The sequence below is a fragment of the Myotis yumanensis genome, unplaced genomic scaffold, assembly GCF_028538775.1.
Source record: "Myotis yumanensis isolate MYYU_CA2020_CCGP unplaced genomic scaffold, mMyoYum1.0.hap1 SCAF_2, whole genome shotgun sequence".
In the NCBI taxonomy this organism is placed as follows: domain Eukaryota; kingdom Metazoa; phylum Chordata; class Mammalia; order Chiroptera; family Vespertilionidae; genus Myotis; species Myotis yumanensis.
The window spans coordinates 175,834,174-175,853,364 of NW_027223753.1; the positions used below are offsets into that span (position 1 = coordinate 175,834,174).

Here is a 19,191-nt window from a genome sequence, read left to right on the forward strand (position 1 = left end):
ACAGTCTGTTATCCTCTGAAACAGAAGAGGCAGATGGCTCTGTGCCAGGCTGTGTTTTATGCTCCTTGGAGCCGTTAAGAGAAGACAGCAAAACACTTGGAAGGAAGATGGAAGAAGAGAGACATCAGGGGTAGAAAGGATTAGGGTAGCTGACAGTGACCATTCTGAAATCATCCGAAATCAGAAAACGATGGTTTGGACATGTTTCTTCTTTCTTTGTAACAGTGGACGACACTTTCAATTCACCAGCTTGAAAGGGGGAGCAACAGAAAGTTTGAACTTGTCGACCGAAATGGACTTGAGAAATACATCCTGCAGGTAAAGCTCGGGTCTTCCCCGGAGGGGCGCCCGTGGCTGGACAAGTGTTTTCTATCTCATTGTTCCTACCGTCCCCCAGAGGATGGAAGCGCTGTGCAGTTCATCCTCCAGCTGATCTGATACGCTCAGTGTTTTCTTATCTGTAATTGCAGGCAGCTTCCAAGGAAATCAGAGATTGTTGGTTTTCGGAAATAAGTAAATTATTGATGGAACAACAAAACAATAATAAAGGTAGGGTTACCCTTGCTGGCTTCAGTCTGGAGAGTTATACTGTGTCCAACCTTGTGGCGGGTGTGCAGATTGGAGATAGCGTTAAAGAAAATGGTTTGCCAGGAAAATAACTGTGGCCACACTTTTGAGTACCTGGAAGGTAAAGGGCTTGCTTTAGATGGTATGCATTTTTTGTGGTTGTGTGTGTGTGTGTGTGTGGCCCTTGTAGTTGTGTTCCCCCACATACGTAATTGCCAAGATTAACTTTCTCAACCCAATAGCTCAAAGCCACCCCAGAAAATTTTCATGGAAATTTAAATGGCCAATACGACTTTCAGAAGCTGTACTGCTTTTTTAAAAAAAATTGAAATATAATTAATATACAATTCACTCTGTTAAAGTGTATAAATCATTGGGGTTTAGTCTATTCATGAGGTTGTGCAACCATCGCCGCATGACAAATTCCAAAATATTGTACCCTCCCCCCCCATCCCCCCGCCATAAAACCATGTACCATTAACACCCGTTTCCCATCTCCTCCCACCAGCCCCTGACAACCACTGATTTACCTCCTGTCTCTATGTACATTTTTATTCTGGACATTTTATATAAATGGAATCATATAAAATGTGGCACTTTCTGTCCAGTTTCATTCAGCCTAATTTTCTCAGTGTCCATCCCTGTTGTAGCATGAATAAGTGCTTCACTTTTTTTCACAGGTGGATAATAGTGTATTGGATGGACATACCCTATTTGTTTATCCATTCACCTGTTGACGGATAGTTGAGTTGTTTTCACTTTTTGGATATTGTGCGTAATGCTGCTATGGAAACTTGTGTACAAGGTTTTGTGTGATCCTATGTCATCAGTTCCCTGGGGTATATATGCAGGGCCATATGGTAACTCTGTGTTAACTTTTGAGGAAGTTAAACAATTGCCTCCACTCATTTTCTATAAATGCCCCTGGGGAAAGGCTTTTTACACTGGCCAAGCTTTGAATCGGACCTAATAAAACAAATTTGCAATGAGGGTATTGCAAGGAACCCCCAGACAAATGAATAATGACGGTTCTCTTGGATGAGACTCTGAAGGAGCTACCATCCTGTGCTGCCCCTCCGGTGACGGCCAGATTGATAAACCTCATCATCCTGCTAAATCTCCTCACGATTGCTAAAGCTCAAGACCGATTGCAGGTCCTTGGTGTCCAAGGCTGTCACCAAGAGTTGGGGGCAGAATGGGACGGGGCAACTAAAATACCATGCAGCTCACCGTTCACGCTGAAATACAGCCATTTCTCTTAAATCAGTGCTGTCCGGAATGCTGCCAGCCTTTGTTTAATTCCCAGTGTTCGGAAATACAGTTTCTGGCTTCTTTTGCCAGTTTTTTCCGTGCTTTCATGTGGAGTTTTTGGAAGAATATAATATTGTTTTGCACCATTTTCACAAATGTCACTTGCTGTAGTCCTTTTCATAATGTAAAAGTCATCTTTGAGTGGGCTTCACCCTGTCACTTTTAATTATTTCAATATACCCTCATTACAGCAGGGATATTTTGTAGAACAATCCGCAAGTTTCATCAATTGAGTTTTAATATTTCCTTTAGGTAATGTTGCTGGGGTTAAGAAATGTGGATCTCATATGGAAAATCTATTTCCTATCATTTATACTGGCCATGTGGTTCTGCACTTGGTGAGGAAAATCATATAAATATGAAAAGATAAGCTTTGTCTCCGGAGATTTAGCAGGAATGAAATCATTTCATATCCTTTCTGTGTCTGCTGTGATCGTCAAGTGGTCAGGAGGAAGCGAGGGTGAGTGTGCGTCATGTAGAAAAGATAGATTAAGAAGTGTGATTGGAAAACCACCACGTTGATTTTCTTTCACAACCAAGTGACACAGTTCTTGATTTAAACTGTAGGCCTCTGCCAGGAAATAGTAACAAGAGTACATAATTGATTTTAATTTATATAAGTACTAGAGGCTCAGTGCACGAAAATTCATGCACTCACGCGGGGGCGGGGGGAGGGTGGTCCCTCATCCTGGCCTGCTCCCTCTCGCAGTCTGGGACCCCTTGGAGGATGTCCATCTGCCGGCTTAGGCCCGATCCCCAGGGGATCAGGGCCTATTTGGCAGTCAGACATCCCTCTGGCAGCCCAGGAACCCTCAGGGGATGTCTGACTAACAGCCTAGGCCCACACTCCCCCCATTAGTTGGACATCCTTAGCGCGGCCACGGAGGCAGGAGAGGCTCCCGCCACTACCACTGCACTGGCCAGCCATGAGCCAGCTGATGGCTGAATGGCACTCCCCTTGTGGAAGCGCACTGACCACCAGGGGGAAGCTCCTGCATTGAGCATCTGCCCCCTGGTGGTCAGTGCACATCATAGTGACTGGTCGTTCCCAGTCATTCTGCCATTAGGGTCAATTTGCATCTTACCCTTTTATTATCCTATCTCATAAAAGAGTAATATGCAAATTAACCATCACTCTGTCACAAAGATGGTGGCGGCACGGAGCTGGAGTGAGCAGGAAGCTTGAGTTGCCCTGGCAATGGAGGAAGCCAAGCTTCCTGCCTGCCCTGCCATCCCTGAGCTCCGCTCAAGGCTACAAAGTTTCAATTATAGAAGGTAAATAAATCCCAGATACTTGCTTCCAGCCGGCGTGGCTTCTGCTCAAGGAGGAGCTGGGAGCCTGACCAAGGCAACAAAGTTTCAATTATAGAAGATAAATAAATCCCAGCAGATACCTACTTCCAGCCCGTGGCATGGCCAGCCTGAAAACAGCCCTCAGCCCCTCACCCAGGCTGGCCAGGCACCCCAGTGGGACCCCCCCACACACCACCCTAAAGGGGCTGTGGCCAGCCTGAAAACAGCCCTCAACCCCTCATCCAAGCTAGCCAGGCACCCCCATGGGGTGAGGGTCCCCACTGGGGGGCTTGACCAGCCTGCAAACAGCCCTCAGCCCCTCACCCAGGCTGGCCAGGCACCCCAGTGGGGACCCCCACCCTGAAGGGGGTGTGGCCAACCTGAAAATGGCCCTCAGCCCCTCACCCAGGCTCGCCAGGCACACCAGCAGGACCCCCCCACCCTGAAGGGGCTGTGGCCAGCCTGCAAACAGCCATCAGCCCCTCATCCAGGCTGGCCAGGCACCCTAGCGGGACCCCCACCCTGATCCGGGACACCCTTCACCAGCCGACCCCCACCCATGCACCAGGCCTCTATCCTATATAATAAAAGATGAGAAAGATCAGCTACCTCCTGCACACCCCCTACTGGGGATTGAGCCCACAACCCAGGCATGTGCCCTGACCAGGAATTGAAACTGTGACCTCCTGATTCATAGGTTGATGCTCAACCACTGAGCTTCTTTTTTATTACCTTTCTCCTACCCCTTTCTCACCTCTCACTGCTTTTCAGGTGATCACTGATTTTTCTGTCACTATAGATTAGTTTGAATTTTCTAGAATTCCATAAAGAGAATCATATAGCATGTGCTTTATTGGGAAGGTTTCTTTCACTCAGCATACTTATTTTGAAATTCATTCATGCTGTTTAGTGTAACAATAGTACATTACTGTGTAGCATACCCTTATTTGGATATACCCCAATTTCTTTATCCATTTACCTGTTAATGAACATTTGGTCTGTTTCCACTGTGGGGAGCTATTTTGAATAACACTGTTATGAACATTCAAGTACAAATCTTTTGTGAACATATGTTTTCATTTCTCTCAGGTAAAATGCTTAGGCCATGTGGCAGGTGCATGTTTAACTTTCTAAGAAATTGCTAAACTATTTCCTTATATTGTCACAGCAGTGTATGGGAGTTTCACTTGCTCCCCACATCCTCACCAGCACTTGGTATTGTCAGTCTTTTTAAGCTTTCTAATAGATGTGTAGTGGTTTGTCATTGGGGTTTTAATTTGCTTTTTCCTAGTGGCTAATGGCTGAGCACCTTTCCGTGTGCTTCTGTGCCATCCAAATATTTCCTTTGGTGAAGTGTCTGTTTGAATCTTTGCTCATTATTTTCCTTTTTTTTTTTTTTTTTTTTTTTACCTGAGAAATTATTTATTTTTGTTTTTATTTTACATGTAACTTAAACATCACATGAAAATATCAGTTTCTTATATACAGGAAATATTAAATAATCAGTACATTCTACTAAATTCAAATACCATTGCTTTAGGATTATTTACATTTTCTCAATGTATTTCTTATTTTTACTAGAAGTGACTATGAGAAGTGACTAATGGCACAGTTTGTCTTTTTTTTTTTTTTTTTTTTATTGCTTAAAGCATTACAAAGGGTATTACATATGTGTCCTTTTTTTTTTTCTTCCCCCCGCCCTTGACAATACCCCGGCTTCCCCTACCCCCCAGTGTCTTATGTCCATTGGTTATGCTCATATGCATGCATACAAGCCCTTCAATTGATCTCTTAACCCCCTCCCTCCTGCCCCGCAACCCTCCCCGGCCTTCCCACTGCAGTTTGACAATCTGTGTGAGGCAGCTCTGCCTCTGTATCTATTATTGTTCAAAAGTTTATAATGGTCTCTATTATCCATGAATGAGTGAGATCATGTGGTATTTTTCCTTCATTGACTGGCTTATTTCACTTAGCATAATGCTCTCCAGCTCCATCCATGCCGTTGCAAATGGTAAGAGTACCTTCTTTCTTACAGCAGCATAGTATTCCATCGTGTAGATGTACCACAGTTTTCTAATCCATTCATCTACTGATGGGCATTTAGGCTGTTTCCAGATCTTAGCTATGGTGAATTGTGCTGCTATGAACATATAGGTGCATATATCCTTTCTGATTGGTGTTTCTGGTTTCTTGGGATAAATTCCTAGAAGTGGGATCACAGGGTCAAATGGGAGTTCCATTTCCAGTTTTTTGAGGAAACTCCATACTGTCTTCCATAGTGGCTGCACCAGTCTACATTCCCACCAGCAGTGCACAGGTGTTCCTTTTTCTCCACATCCTCTCCAGCACATTATTTTCTTATTATTGAGTTTTGAGAGGATTTTTTTTTCTTAGACACAAGTCCTTAGTAGATATTTGTTTTGCAAATATTATTTTTTCAGTGTGTGGCTTATCTTTTTGTTCTCTTAGGAGTGCCTTTTGAAGAACAAAAAATTTAATTTTGATGAAATCCAGTTTAAAAAAATGTATGGATCATACTTTTGATGTTGTGCCTAAGAAATCTCTGTCTAATGGTCACAAAGATTTTCTCCTATGTTTTCCTCTTAGAAGTTTTATAGTTTAAGATTTACATTTAAGTCTCTGATCCATTTTGAGGTTTTGTTGTGTTGTTGGTGTATGGTGTGAAGTGTGGATTAAAGTTCAGTTTTTGCTTATTTAAGGCCAGTTGTTTCATAACCATTTCTCCAATTGGCTTTGTATAAGTGCACCTATTTCTGGATGCTCTGTTTGGTTCCATGGATCTACTTGTCTATCTTGACAGCACTACCTTGATTACTATCTTGATTGGCTGTAGCTTTCTAATAAGTCTTCAAATCAGATCATTGGAGTTTTTAAAGGAAAATCAATATATATAATTGATTTCAGAGAGAAAGGGAGAGGGAGAGAGAGATAGAAACCTTTGGGCTCAGGTGGAAAAAGTGAGCACTTAATGGGTACATAGTTTATTCCTTACTTCAGCAGCAGAACCAGGTCTTCTGAGCCTGGCTCGCCGAGCAGGGTTGGTTGCAATGTTACTGTGAGTCAGCCAACAGCGAGAGCTCTAGGAATTTGCAGGGGCCCTTGCACCCTGCATGTGAGCAGGAGTGGGGCCTTGGGCTGGTCCCTGAGAAAAGACAAGACTCCAGGGGCAGAACAAGACTCGGGGGCATCAGGGAACAGGGGAGCGGGGTTGGAAGGTTTTAAGATTAGGAATACCAGGACTGTATGGCTGTCCAGCACTTTACGAAGCCCTGACACATACAACATTGTCACACCAGTTCATTCCTGCACTGCTCTACACCACCTTTAACCCAGGGATTGCTGGGCATACATAACTCTGTGCCTTCTGGGCAAGGCATACAGGGGCCCCAGCCACACGGGCCGCTAAGGTGACAGGAAGGACACAGCAGCCTCTGAGGATGTGGAGACGAGGCCTCTGGCGACAGCCAGGCAGCAGAGGCCTTGTGCTCAGAGGGCCTGAGGGAGTCAGACAGGACTTGGGCCGGGAAGAGTCGAGTGTGGCCTGATGGGTGGGACAGCCGTGGGACAATTCAAGGAAGGAGGCAGGCTCTGTGGTTTGGGACAACCTCTTCATTTGTGGCCTGACCACCTGTGACCAGAAGGCCTAGGGAGACTGAGGGGAACATCATGCTCACCGGGAAGGGCTCGGGGGCAGGCAGCTTCATGGGACAGCACAGTGCAGTGCGTGGGGTGCCGTGCGTGGGATATGGTGCTGACAGCCAGAGCCCGGGGCTGGGAAATGAAGGCCACACCGGCCCATCCTAGCAACGGGACAACTCATGGCAGTCACACGGGGCCAAGGGTGGACCCAGGAACCTTTGAAAATCACTGAGCTGCCTCTCAGTGAGCATCTTTCAGTGGGGATCTGCGGCCCTGCCCGAGAGGTTCATAGGTAGAGTGGAGGAAGTAAGGCCGGGAGAGGGGAGGCAGGCTGCAAATATGTATCAGGCTGAGGAGTTTGGCTTGCGTGCTGGTGAATGCAGTGGGGAGCCGCTGGAGGCTGAGCAAAGAATGCCATTCTGATCACTGCCCCTGAAACAGCTGATCTTTCCCTCACCCAGTCAGATAATTTGGGCTCAGGTGGAAAAAGTGAGCACTTAATGGGTACATAGTTTATTCCTTAATTCAGCATTAAGGGCGCTAACTGTGGAAAGCGGGAGGGACCCAGAATCATGGCTCGCAGGGAATGCTGTGGGAGGGACAGCGAAGGGGAAGAGGAGGCCAGGGTCAAACCAGCCAGGACTGCAGAAATGTTTGTGAATTGCTAGGAAAATAAGGCAGATCTACACACTCTCATGTGTTCTTATAGTATTCTCTCTAAGTATACATGTGTGTATAGAATCCATATGTAAAACCAAATCAAATTGGATTACATTTGACAGTGCTGGGGTTTTTTAAATCTCAAGCCAAGGGAATCTGCAGTTTGAAGCAAGTGCTAGGTGTGTACTGAGGTCTTTTTAAAAAGTGTCAAATATTGTTCATAGTCCATATTAATTCTACATGACTTCTTTTATTGATATTTTCAACACTTAACTTATTACCAGGGATTTTCAATTAAAAAACACACATGGTAGTTCTTCAACCCCACTGCCAGCCTGGGGCATCTTTCCTAATGCTTGCTTGCTGTGTTGTCAGGTGAGCTCAGACCTGCCATTTTGAAACACCCCTTAATTACCCTTTTTTTCTGGCTGTTCTCTTGAGCTTTCAAATGAGAACTTCCAATTCTACTGCTACTTTCACCGGGCTGCCCCACCTCCTACTTTACAGTCGCCAAATATACCAGCTTCCCTCACCCCCTGATCACCACTCTTCCTCTCTTCATTTCTCCTTGTCTGGGAGGGAGACCCACTCTCACCTCTTTTGGGGTTAAGTTCTCGCTGGTGCTCCTGCCGACTTAGAAACTTTCTCATCTGTAATTTCTCTCCCTATGCAAGGAACGCAGCGGGTATTTCAAAAACACTTATCAAATGAACTTGGAAACTGTGATACAGTTCAGGGGAGAAGCTCAGTTGGCCTGACCCTAATGGAGGCACCTCTGACCTAAAACAAAGAGATGGCAGAGCTGGGGGAATGTCAAGGGGGAAAAAAAAAAAGGAGACATATGTAATACTCTTTGTAATACTTCAAGCAATAAAACAAAATTTTAAAAAAAGAGAGAGATATGACAGAGATGGGAAGAGGTGAGGAGATGGCTGAGTCCCCACTGTATCTTATGAAGCACTCTAGTACAGAATTTAACATGCTGTGTTATAATTTTACTAGAGGCCTGGTGCACGAAATTCGTGCAGGGTGGCGGGGGGGTCTCTCAGTCTGGCCTACACCCTCTCGAAATCCTGGACCCCTGGTTCCTAACCGCTCTCCTGCCTGTCTCATTGCCCCTAACTGCTCGCCTGACTGCCTGCCTGATCGCCCCTAACCGCCTCTGCCACAGCCCCCGCTGCAGCGGCTTTGTCCAGGACATCCGGAAGGTCGTTCAGCTGTCTGGTCTATTACACTTTTATTATTATAGATGATGTGATTTTTTTTTCCCTCTCCACCAGAACATGAATTTTTCTTCTAGGGCCGTGGTCGGCAAAGTGTGGCTCGCAAGCCACATGGGGCTCTTTGGCCCCTTGAGTATGGCTCTTCCTAAGCCTTAGGAGTACCCTAATTAAGTTAATAACAATGTACCTACCTATATAGTTTAAGTTTAAAAAATTTGGCTCTCAAAAGAAATTTCAATCGTTGTACTGTTGATATTTGGCTCTGTTGACTAATGAGTTTGCCGACCACTATTCTAGGGCATGGGAGTTGTCTTATTAGTTTGAGCTTCCCTCAGGCCTCATAGTATACAAAGGCCTGGCACTTGTATAGGTGCTGAATAATCACATCAGGCTAGCAAACTACTCTGATGAAATTTAGCTGAAGGTACATTTTACCCATCTCTGACCTCCAGTGTCCAGTAAGTGTTTATTTGTTGAGCTAATCTAACCCCCAAAGGTTACTATAATAGTTGGCATTTCAGGACAGGGAAGGGAGAAAGAGGAAACTATTGTGAGCCAACCAAACAGCTCTTCAGAGGATGAAAGGGGATTCTCCCACTTTAAGACTTGCAGCCAGTCAGATGTTAACTGTAGCATCCAGCAAGTGGTATCCCTTGACCATTCCCCTGCTGGGTGCCATACAGCCAGGGCAGGACTCAGAGTCAAGTGAAGGAGGAGGATGAAGGAGGCCCTTGAGACCAGGAGAACCTGGTGAACCAGCCCCACTCCAGCTAGGACAGGAGGAATGCATTGCCATTCTGTCTAGTGTTCTGTGTTCATGGGCAGTTCTCTAAGCAAAGGCAAGACAGTGGAGGCCTAGCTGCATGGCTCAGTGATTGAGCGTCGACCTATGAACAAGGAGGTCATAATAGGGGCACATGCCCAGGTTGTGGGCTCAGGGGAGCATGCAGGAGGCAGCCGGTCAGTGATTTTCTCCCACATTGATGTTTCAATCTCTCTCCCTCTCCCTTCCTCTCTGAAATCAATACAAATGTGTATTTTTAAGAAAGCAAAAGTACAGGCCTGAGAAAAGGGGGGAAAGAAGGGGTGCTCAAGGAGAGCATGCACTGGCCTCCTGTATCGTGAGGGGTTTTAATCTGTTTTCTAAAGGCAGGAATTTTAGGGGAGTTCTCAGGGGAGGGTCTCAGTGGAATAGTCACAGCTTTCCAGGTGTGTCCTTCAATATGCTGAATCATCAAGATGAGCGTAGAGAGGGTCAGGACCATTCTCTGGTCAGTTTCATCTTAAGAACGTCACTGAGTGCCCCAGTCGGGTAGCTCGGTTGGTTGGAGTGTCGTCCATCTACCTAAAAGACTGTAGGTTTGATCCCCAGTCAGGGCATATACCTAGGTTGCCAGTTCGATCCCCGCTTGGGGAGTGTACAGGAAGCAACAGACCAATGTTTCTCTCTCACATCGATGTCTCTCCTCCCTCTCTCTTCCTTCCTCTCTCTCAAAAAATAAAAAATAAAAATAAGTCAATAAACATATCCTCTGATGAGTATAAAAAACAACAATGTCACCAAAGAGGGACTGAGGCAGGTGTGTCCCAGCACAGCCTGGAATGTGTAAACCATTTGCTCCTAAGTGTCCTTGGTTAGGGAAGATAAGACCTTGAGATTTATTATCTGACTGTAAATTACTTGACCAGTCTATTCAGCCATCTGTCTCAGTTTCCCCATTCCACTTGCCAAAGAATTTCCCTAGCTTCTCACTATCCTGCCTCAGTGTAAAATTTTTGTTTTGTTTTCCAGGGATACTTTGTATTGACTTGTGAAAACTTTTTTTAAAAAAAAGGTAAAATCATATTTTTATCTCCTAAATAATTGGCTTTATCCCTCAATCCTGTCTCAGATCAAGCCACATCCCAGCTTCCTTTCTATTTTGAAAACCTTAAAATGAAGGAAGACCAACCCCTGGTATTGGATTCCTCTTTTGAGGGGTGAGGGGGCGGAGGGGGAGAGAAATCCCCTGCAGATGAGTGAAGTATATACTCAGAAGTCCATTCTCAACCTACAGGTTATTTATGTAACAGGAGACTCTTCCAATTGTCAAAAACTGTTAGAAAATTGAGCCTCTCAGCGTTACCTGGTCATACAGTATGTTTTGTTCTTGAGGCATTTAGCTCCTTCTTTTCCATGTGCCAAGAATCCCTTAAAGAGCGCTTTAAAGACCCTTTGCTTGAGGACAGAGGGCCAACATGGGCACAATCTACCAATCTGCAGATAAGAGCAAATTGATAGGGTTAAACTTCTCCTTCATCCCAAACATAAGGATGTGGATTTGTCCAGATGTGTCCATATGTCTGCATGTAGCTGTGTGTGCGCACATGCATGCACACTCTTTCAGTGCTAGGAAAGCAGGCTGGTTTCAGAAGACAGAAAAATAACAGTGGGATGACTATTACGTCAACATGAGCTTTGGCGATGCTTTCGCTGGTTAGGTTCATTAAAACTGTCAGCTCGTCAGGAGATTGACCAAACCTCAAAAAAACTCAGTTATGTTGTGAAAAGTAGTACCATTCACTGAAAATATTCACAAACACTGGTGAGGATATGGAGCAACAGGAACTCTCATTCAATGCTGGTGGGAATGCAAAATGGTACAGTCAGTTTGGCAGCGTCTTACAAAAGCTAAAGACAGTTTTGCCATATGGTCCAACCATCTCACTCCTTGGTATTTACTCAAATGAGTAGCAAACTAGAGTACATCCATACAATGAGACATTATTCAGCAACAGAAAGAAATGAGCTATCAAGTCACCAAAGACATAAGGAAACTTAAATGTATATTGCTAAGTAAAAGAAGTCAGTTTTTAAAGACTATATACTGTATGATTTCATCTATATGACATTCTGGAAAAGGCAAAGTATAAAAGCAGTGAAAAGATCAGTGGTTACCAGACGTTTGGGGGTGGGGGCATGAATAGATAGATGGAGCAAGGAGATTTTTAGGGCAATGAAACTATTTTACATGACATAATGATGAGCACATGACACTATGCATTTGTCATAACCCATAACTATAGGCACAAAGAATAAACCCTAATGTAAGCTATGGACTTCAGTTAACATGCATCAGTATTGGTTTACCAATTGTAACAAATGTATCACCTTAATGCAAAATGGTTTTTTAAAAAATGTGTTTTTAATGATTTTTAGAGAGAGATAGGAACGTTGATGAGAGAGAAACATACTGCCTCCTGCCTGCCCTCCATTGGGGATAGAGCCTGCAACCCGGGCATGTGCTCTGACTGGGAATTGAACCGGTGACCTCTTTGTGTATGGGTCAAAGCTCAACCACTGAGCCACACGGGCTGGGCACAAGATGTTAATATAGGAGAAGCTGTGTGAGGAGAGAATGGAGACGGTTTATATGGGAATTATCTGTACTTTCTGCTCAAATTTTCTGTAAACCTAAAACTAAAATCTATTAAATTTTTTTCTTTAAAAAAAGAAAGCCCACGCACAGTGGTACAGTAGAGGCTGTTGACACCTTGCCCAATTCTTTTTATCAGGCGGGGGCACCCGCCGTTCAGCTGCTGTGCGGTTAGCTGCTAACAGCTCACCGCTGTGGCATTCTGAGAATTGCCCCAGAACCCTGACACCAGACACTTCCTCAGCGGTGATGGCCTCCTGTAAGGGGTGTGTCCCGCCTCCTTTCCTGACCTCTTCTAGAGCAATAACTGGCACCAGCCAATGACTGACTGACTCGTCTGCTCAAGATGGGACATGTGTGGTACCATCCCTGCCCCAGGGTTTTCCGGGGCATCAGGCTGATGTTAGACGTCAACTGAACCCACGCCTGTAACTGGCTTCCTCCCTTCTGTCTCTGCCCTCATTGCCTCACAGTTTCATCTACTAGTAAAAGCCCTTTCTCTATAACTTGCTTGCATAATCTGCTTCTGAGAAACCTGACCTAAGACTGTTAGCACCAGTCAAGGTCCTAGAAAGGATGGGATTCTGGTGTTGGGTTACTTGCTGGCCACCCCATCATGAGTGCTATGGAGAGCCCTGGTTCCTGGCCGGCTGCAGCAGTCCATTTGCTAAGGCCTTCACCTGTGGTGACCTGGGATCGGAAGTAGGTGGACAGGGATGTGCCAGCTGGTGCAGTGTCTGAGAAGTTTGGGGGAAATATCAACTGCCAGGACTGTGGAATTGGGCTGCTATTGCTAAGCACCACTGGTGTACTGAAAAGAGTGACAGGCTCAGATTAATCACCAACTGAAAAGCACAGTGTGAAGACCTCTTTGCCCATGTTCAGCCCCTTCTCTCCTAACGCACAGTACTTGAGAAAAGGATGAATTCCCAGCCAAGGCCAGTCTGCTGCTGACCAGATTGGGCTCCTGGTGCCAACAGATGAGCAGGTAAGGCAGGCCCTGGTAGGAAAGACATGGGCCCCTAAAACTTGGGATGAGGAGTGTGGGTACATGTCCCTGCTCCCCTGGGCTGGCAGATGTGGCCCACTCTCCCTTGTTGGAAGATAGACCCTTCTCCTCCCCTCGCCCCCCAAGATTATGCAGAAAACTCCTGACCTCCCTCAGAACAATAGCTAACATCAAATTACAACATGATCTGACTGGGAAGAGACCCATGGACGTATGGACATAAGCTCAAAATGTGAGGATCTTTGAGTCATGCATGAATGCCCACCAGAGAATATCCATTGCAGAAAAGGTACCAAACAACCAAGGGCACTAGATGGCTTGGCCAGCAAGTGCCAGCCAGCTTCTCCCTCAGCACCCAGTGCCCACACAGTGGGCTCCTAAGTGGAGAAGTCTTGGCAGCAGAATGGGAGGCTGTGCACGGGTCCAGCAGCATGGGCTCCCTGCCGTCCAGACTGATGTAGCAATTCCGCTGTTGACTGTCCAACCACCAGCACGGAGATCTAAGCTGAGCCCCAGTTGGATACCATCCCATGAGTTGATTTCATGAGACCCGTTCTAGGCTGGAAAGTACAGCGATTCATCCTGAGTGAGGTTGACACGTGTGCTTTCCTGCCCACAGTGCCTCAGTGAGCATCACTGTAGGGACCTGTGTGGTGTCTGATCAACCATAGAACATTGCTTTGATGGAGAGACTCATCATGTGCATACATCACAGAATCGACCCACCAGTCCTACCACACATCACCCCGCTCAGAAGCGGCCAGCCTGACAGAGCCATGGAGTAGCCTTTGGAAAGCGAGGATGAGCAGCAGCATTGGGCATGACACTGCGGGGTGGGGGTGCTAACCTTAAACCAATGGCACCAGGCCCCCAGGAGGCAGAATATATGAACCTGGGAGCCAAGAGGTCAAATAAGTTGTGACCTTATTCATTACCACACTCCTGTCAAATATCCACGTGGGGAATTTGTCCTCCCTGTCCCTGCAATCTTAGTCTCAGTGGATCTAGAGCAGTGGTTCTCAACCTTCCTAATGCCGCGACCCTTTAATACAGTTCCTCATGTTGTGACCCCCAACCATAAAATATTTTCGTTGCTACTTCATAACTGTAATTTTGCTACTGTTATGAATCGTAATGTAAATATCTGATATGCAGGACGTATTTTCATTGTTACAAATTGAACATAATTAAAGCATAGTGATTAATCACAAAAACAATATGTAATTATATATGTGTTTTCCGATGGTCTTAAGTGACCCCTGTGAAAGGGTCGTTCGACCCCCCAAAGGGGTCACGACCCACAGGTTGAGAACCGCTGCTCTAGAGGGAGTGGTTCCCAAGAAAGATATTTTCACCAGGGGGCAGAGTAAGCTTCCTACTTAAATCTCTCTGCCTCCCACCTGCTGCTGCTGTTGGTCCTTGGATTCTGTCTTTCAGTCGTCATCTCCCTCCCACTAATTCTACACCCCCCCTCCTTCTTCTCTGGCAATTCTACTAGTGATATGTGCAGTGGGCGCCCCAGACTCTTGTCTGGCCATTGTTCTCTTTCATTTTCCCATTTACAGTTACAAGTGATGACATGAGAGGGTTGTGAAATGTCCTGGTGAGTCACCAGACACCCGATGCCAGACACCTTCCTCTAGTAACAGCTGACACCCTCATGATGATCAGTACAATTATTCCCTCCAGGGTGACAACTGCTTTCTCTGAGGACATGGTGCTAGGATTCCTCCTGCCAGTAGCAATAAGCCTGGGCGGGGGAAGGCTGTAGGTGGGAATTCTCATGAGAACCCAAGCAACGTCATGAGGAACAGTCACAGAGCAGATGAACTTGCTATTCCTGGTGCTACTGGGGAACGTAAGACAATTAAGTAGGAGTATTTTACTAGCTTGAATTGTGCTGAAAATTCTGAATTCTGAATTCAGTTTTTGTCCCCGATTTGCAAAGCCTTGGCCACTGAAGGATACATAACATTTGAATAACCATTTTGCACCAAAGGTATCAGAGGAAGAGCCTGTCTATAACCCTTTTAAGTCACAGCCCCCGGGGCTCCACCCTCCCCTGCAGGGGGCAGGCCTAATTGTGGGTCCCTTATCTGGTCCCTCAGGGTATTATTGGTGGAGCCAAGAACTGCTTTACTACCTATAACCCTCTAGTGTAGCACTTAAGGGTTGTTTGCTGATACCTGTGGGAATTCCTTTCATATCTAGATAATGTAGTTACTTTCATTATTTTTACTATTATCTTATTGTTATTCAAAATTATTTCATGCACTCTTATGATGAAGAAAATAAGTTCTAGCAAACAGTCATTTCTGGTGAGATTGCAGGTTATTTTAGATGCTTGACCAATTGGTTTTAACTATTTTAAGTTTCCTTTCCTACTTACAAAAAGAATATATATGTAGATTATCAAACGTTTAAAATATACAGAAATGCAAATCAGAGATAACCTAGATAACCACTGTAAATATTTCACCTCAGACATTTTGTTTATAAAAATGCATATTTAAAAAAAAATTGGAGCCATACACATTGGGGGGAGGAGGAGCTTTGTATTTTAGTCTTACTGAAAAATTCCCATCAAATCTCTGAGGAAATGGGCAAGGCTTTGACTAGACTCAACTAGAGACATCAGCTTGTCCTCCCCCCACCCTTACCCCCACCCCACTATGGGCTTACTCCAACCCAGACATTTGAGAGCATCTGGTTGTTGAGCTAGAGGTGGTTTCCCAGTTGTAACATTTCTTTGACTCCAGTTCTTAGTAGCTCTGAAAGACTAAGACAGCCGGCTCAGACTTCCCTAGAAGCTGGCAGAGACTTGAGCAACAGAAAATGCATGAAAGGAAGGGAAAGAAGGTGGGAGGGAGGGAGGGTGGGGAGGAGGCCACAAGAATATGTGAAATCTGAGAACTATTGATTGAATGCTTGGGAGTGATTCCCTTCCTTTGGGCCAAAGACAGGTTTGCAAAGGAAATGGAAGCTTCAGATAGTAGTATAGACTGGCCTAGATGTCCAAGTTTACACTCTGGGCCACCAAGCAAACGATATTCATCCAGCCTAGTACCCATGGAAAGATCTTAGAGAGAGCTCCTTTGTGAACTCTGGAGAGCTCCTGCGATGGGTTAGGCAGGAAGTGACCCCTTGCGTTAACCCCTAGCCGGCCAAGAAGGAGCTCCGTGAGCAGCACACACAGAACAACAGTTAAGGGTTCGGGCACTGAAGGCTTACAGACCCAGCTCAAATCCAGCTCCATCCCTTTGGGTGAATTACTTAACCTCTTTGTGCTCAGGGTCTTTTCATCATTTATTTTATAAAACGGAGGTAATGCTGTACAGTCTTCCTGAGAGGATTAAATGAGATGACTTGGGCATTTTGTTAGCATATTATCTTTCGCAGCTAGTTCCCCACACTTGTTCCTCCAGGGGCTTGGGCATGACTTTAAGGCAGCTCTCCACCACCACCACCCCATCCCCCAAGTGAAAATGATGTACGTCAGTTTATGTGATAGAGATGGTCCTTAAAAAGCCATCGCAAATTGTAAGGAATAGAGAAAAAGCTAGTTTGAAAGAAAATAAAAAACGTTTCCCCTGTCGGGTAGGAGCTGCCGGTGAACTCACTGGAGCTACAGTGGTCCCTTTGCGCCATCTAGTGGACAGCAAGGGAAAAGCCATAGTTTCATCACCAAGGTTGGTAATTTCCCAAAAACATTTAAACTCACTAATGGGTTCACTTGTTAACAAATTTCATTGAGTAGTTTAAGCAAACTAAAAGAGTAGGATTCCAAACATTAAGTGCTAAAACTACACCAAAGTTCCCCAAACCAGTTCGGAGGTAGGTGCTCTGTGCTGCAAAGATCGCCCGCTGAGGGAAGAGCAGCCACCCCAGTCCTGACCGGCGTGAGTCTTCATGGCCCACCTTTCCCATCCTTCTTGCCCTTCTCCACCAAGATGCTTTAGGCTCATTCTGGTACATGAACTGGGAAGTATCTTCCCAACATGCTGCCAGACCTTGGCTGGTACTGGAGCCAACGCACCATTCGGCTCATTTTCTAAGAATACAGCCATCACTTAAAATATTGCTGTACTCATATTGAACGTCTGTCCAGGGCCTGTATGTTTGGAGTGGTTTTTCTGGTGTGTGTGTGTATGTGTGTGTGTGTGTGTGTGTGTGTGTGTGTGTTTGCTCTGTGTTTCCTTTTAAAGCCATTTATTTATTACCTTTATAATTTGTTTCCTCCCCCAGATGTTTATGAGGATGAAGACAATGGCCGACAAACCTCCCCCGAATGTGAGTAACAATAACCCACACTTGGAGTGCTGTTCTGAGACCTTCTCTGTAGTATCATCGCAATTACCATTAACAATAATCGTAACAGTGTTATCTGTTGAATTCCTACGATGTGCCAGACATTTGTAAACATTTTTGCTAACACCAACCCTGCAGAATAGAAACCATCATCCCCATTTTAGAGACAAGGAGCTGATGCTCAGAGAAGTGGCTTACCCGTGAGCACACAGTCGTGAGCGCTTGGCAAAGTAGAATTGCTCTCAGGTCTGACTCCAAACCCCTGCTCCTCCCACCGGGCAGTGGGGGTCTCACCTGTTCAGTCACGTGCCTGGGACCTGGAGACCCTGGGCCTGAGGTTCTGGGGTCCCCTCAGTGCTGCCACCTCCGCAGCACCGAAGGCTTAGTTCCTAAGACTCTTCGTGCCACAGAGCCCATGGCCAGGGAGCCCAGGAGGAAGGGATTAAATGTGGACGTGACAGAGGTCCAGCAACGGCAGCCCTGAGCTGCACTGTCCTCCCTGTAGAACCAGGGGCTTGGATGGAGGGACTTTCTCCAAGGTTTGCCAGGTTCTGCCAAGTCTGGTTTCTCCCAGGAGGATACTGGGTGAATAGGGCTTTGTCTCTGCTGCCCAGAGCCCAGGGCCCTTGGGGGAGACACCTGGGGGAACAAGCAGAGCATCTGCAGTTGGTCTCAGAAGAAACTCTCCCTCAAAAAGTATTGTGAGGTGATTGTGAGCGACCCACCCCCTCCCACAGCCCCTTTCCTCCTCTATCTCCCAGAGTAGGGCAGAATAGAAAAGAATAGAATAATTGTTGAGCCCTAGCCAGTTTGGCTCAGTGGATAGAGCCTTGGCCACCGGACTGAAGGGTTCCAGGTTCGATTCCGGTCAAGGGCACATGCCTGGCTTGCTTTGCGGGTTCGGTCCTCAGTAGGGGGCATGCAGGAGGTAGCCGATCAACGATTCTCTCTCAGCAGTGATGTTTATATCTCTCCCTCTCCCTTCCTCTCTGAAGTCAATAAAAATATATTTAAGAAAAATAATAATTGTTGAATAAAGACATCACACATTGTGAGAGTAATATGGTTCCATCAACTTGTGTTTTAACTTTATAAATGCTCTTATGTGTGTGCGTTGTGTTGGGATGTAAAATTTGCATCTCCCTTCAGGTGCACTTACAGCGGTTCTCAACCTGTGGGTTGCGACCCCTTTGGGGGTCGAACGCCCCTTTCACAGGGGTTGCCTAAGACCATCAGAAAACACATATAATTACATATTGTTTTTGTGATTAATCACTATGCTTTAATTATGTTCAATTTGTAACAATGAAATTGGGGGTCACCACAACATGAGGAACTGTATTAAAGGGTCGCGGCATTAGGAAGGTTGAGAACCACTGACTTAGAGGGAGCTGGAACTTGTCAGGTCTTTCAGTTCCCAAGTTGCCTCCAGCCATGCCCACCGCAGGCTGTGGGGGTTCTACAGCTGTTGGAGGCCAGAACCCCCACTCCCATCCTCCCAGCTGGTGGCTTTCTGGTCTCTGGAACCAGCATTGTCTAGGCACTGAGACCATGGACCCTGGAGACCCAGCCCTTCGGGTCACCCAGGGGGTGGTCGAGGGCCTGGCTGCTCCCATCCCCGCTACAGCCTTCCTGCAGGACCAACATTCCTTCTCTCACAGTCTGCTCCTGGCATAGGAACCCCAGGTGGGACGATTGCCCTGAAGAGGCACCTCTAGGGGTCCCAGCAGATGCCCCTGAGTCA

At 46.0% G+C, this 19,191-nt stretch overlaps 1 protein-coding gene across 4 annotated transcripts in view; it reads left to right on the plus strand.

Annotated features, from left to right (window-relative positions):
• MCF2L2 (MCF.2 cell line derived transforming sequence-like 2) overlaps nt 1-19,191 on the plus strand; it is a 211,932-nt gene that overhangs the window by 185,378 nt on the left and 7,363 nt on the right. For all 4 annotated transcript variants that reach the window (XM_070406723.1, XM_070406722.1, XM_070406725.1 and 1 more), the window contains exons 24-26: nt 226-318; nt 471-549; nt 17,385-17,429. In XM_070406723.1, coding sequence (XP_070262824.1) covers nt 226-318; nt 471-549; nt 17,385-17,429 — 217 coding nt within the window. The remainder of the gene's footprint in view (nt 1-225; nt 319-470; nt 550-17,384; nt 17,430-19,191) is intronic.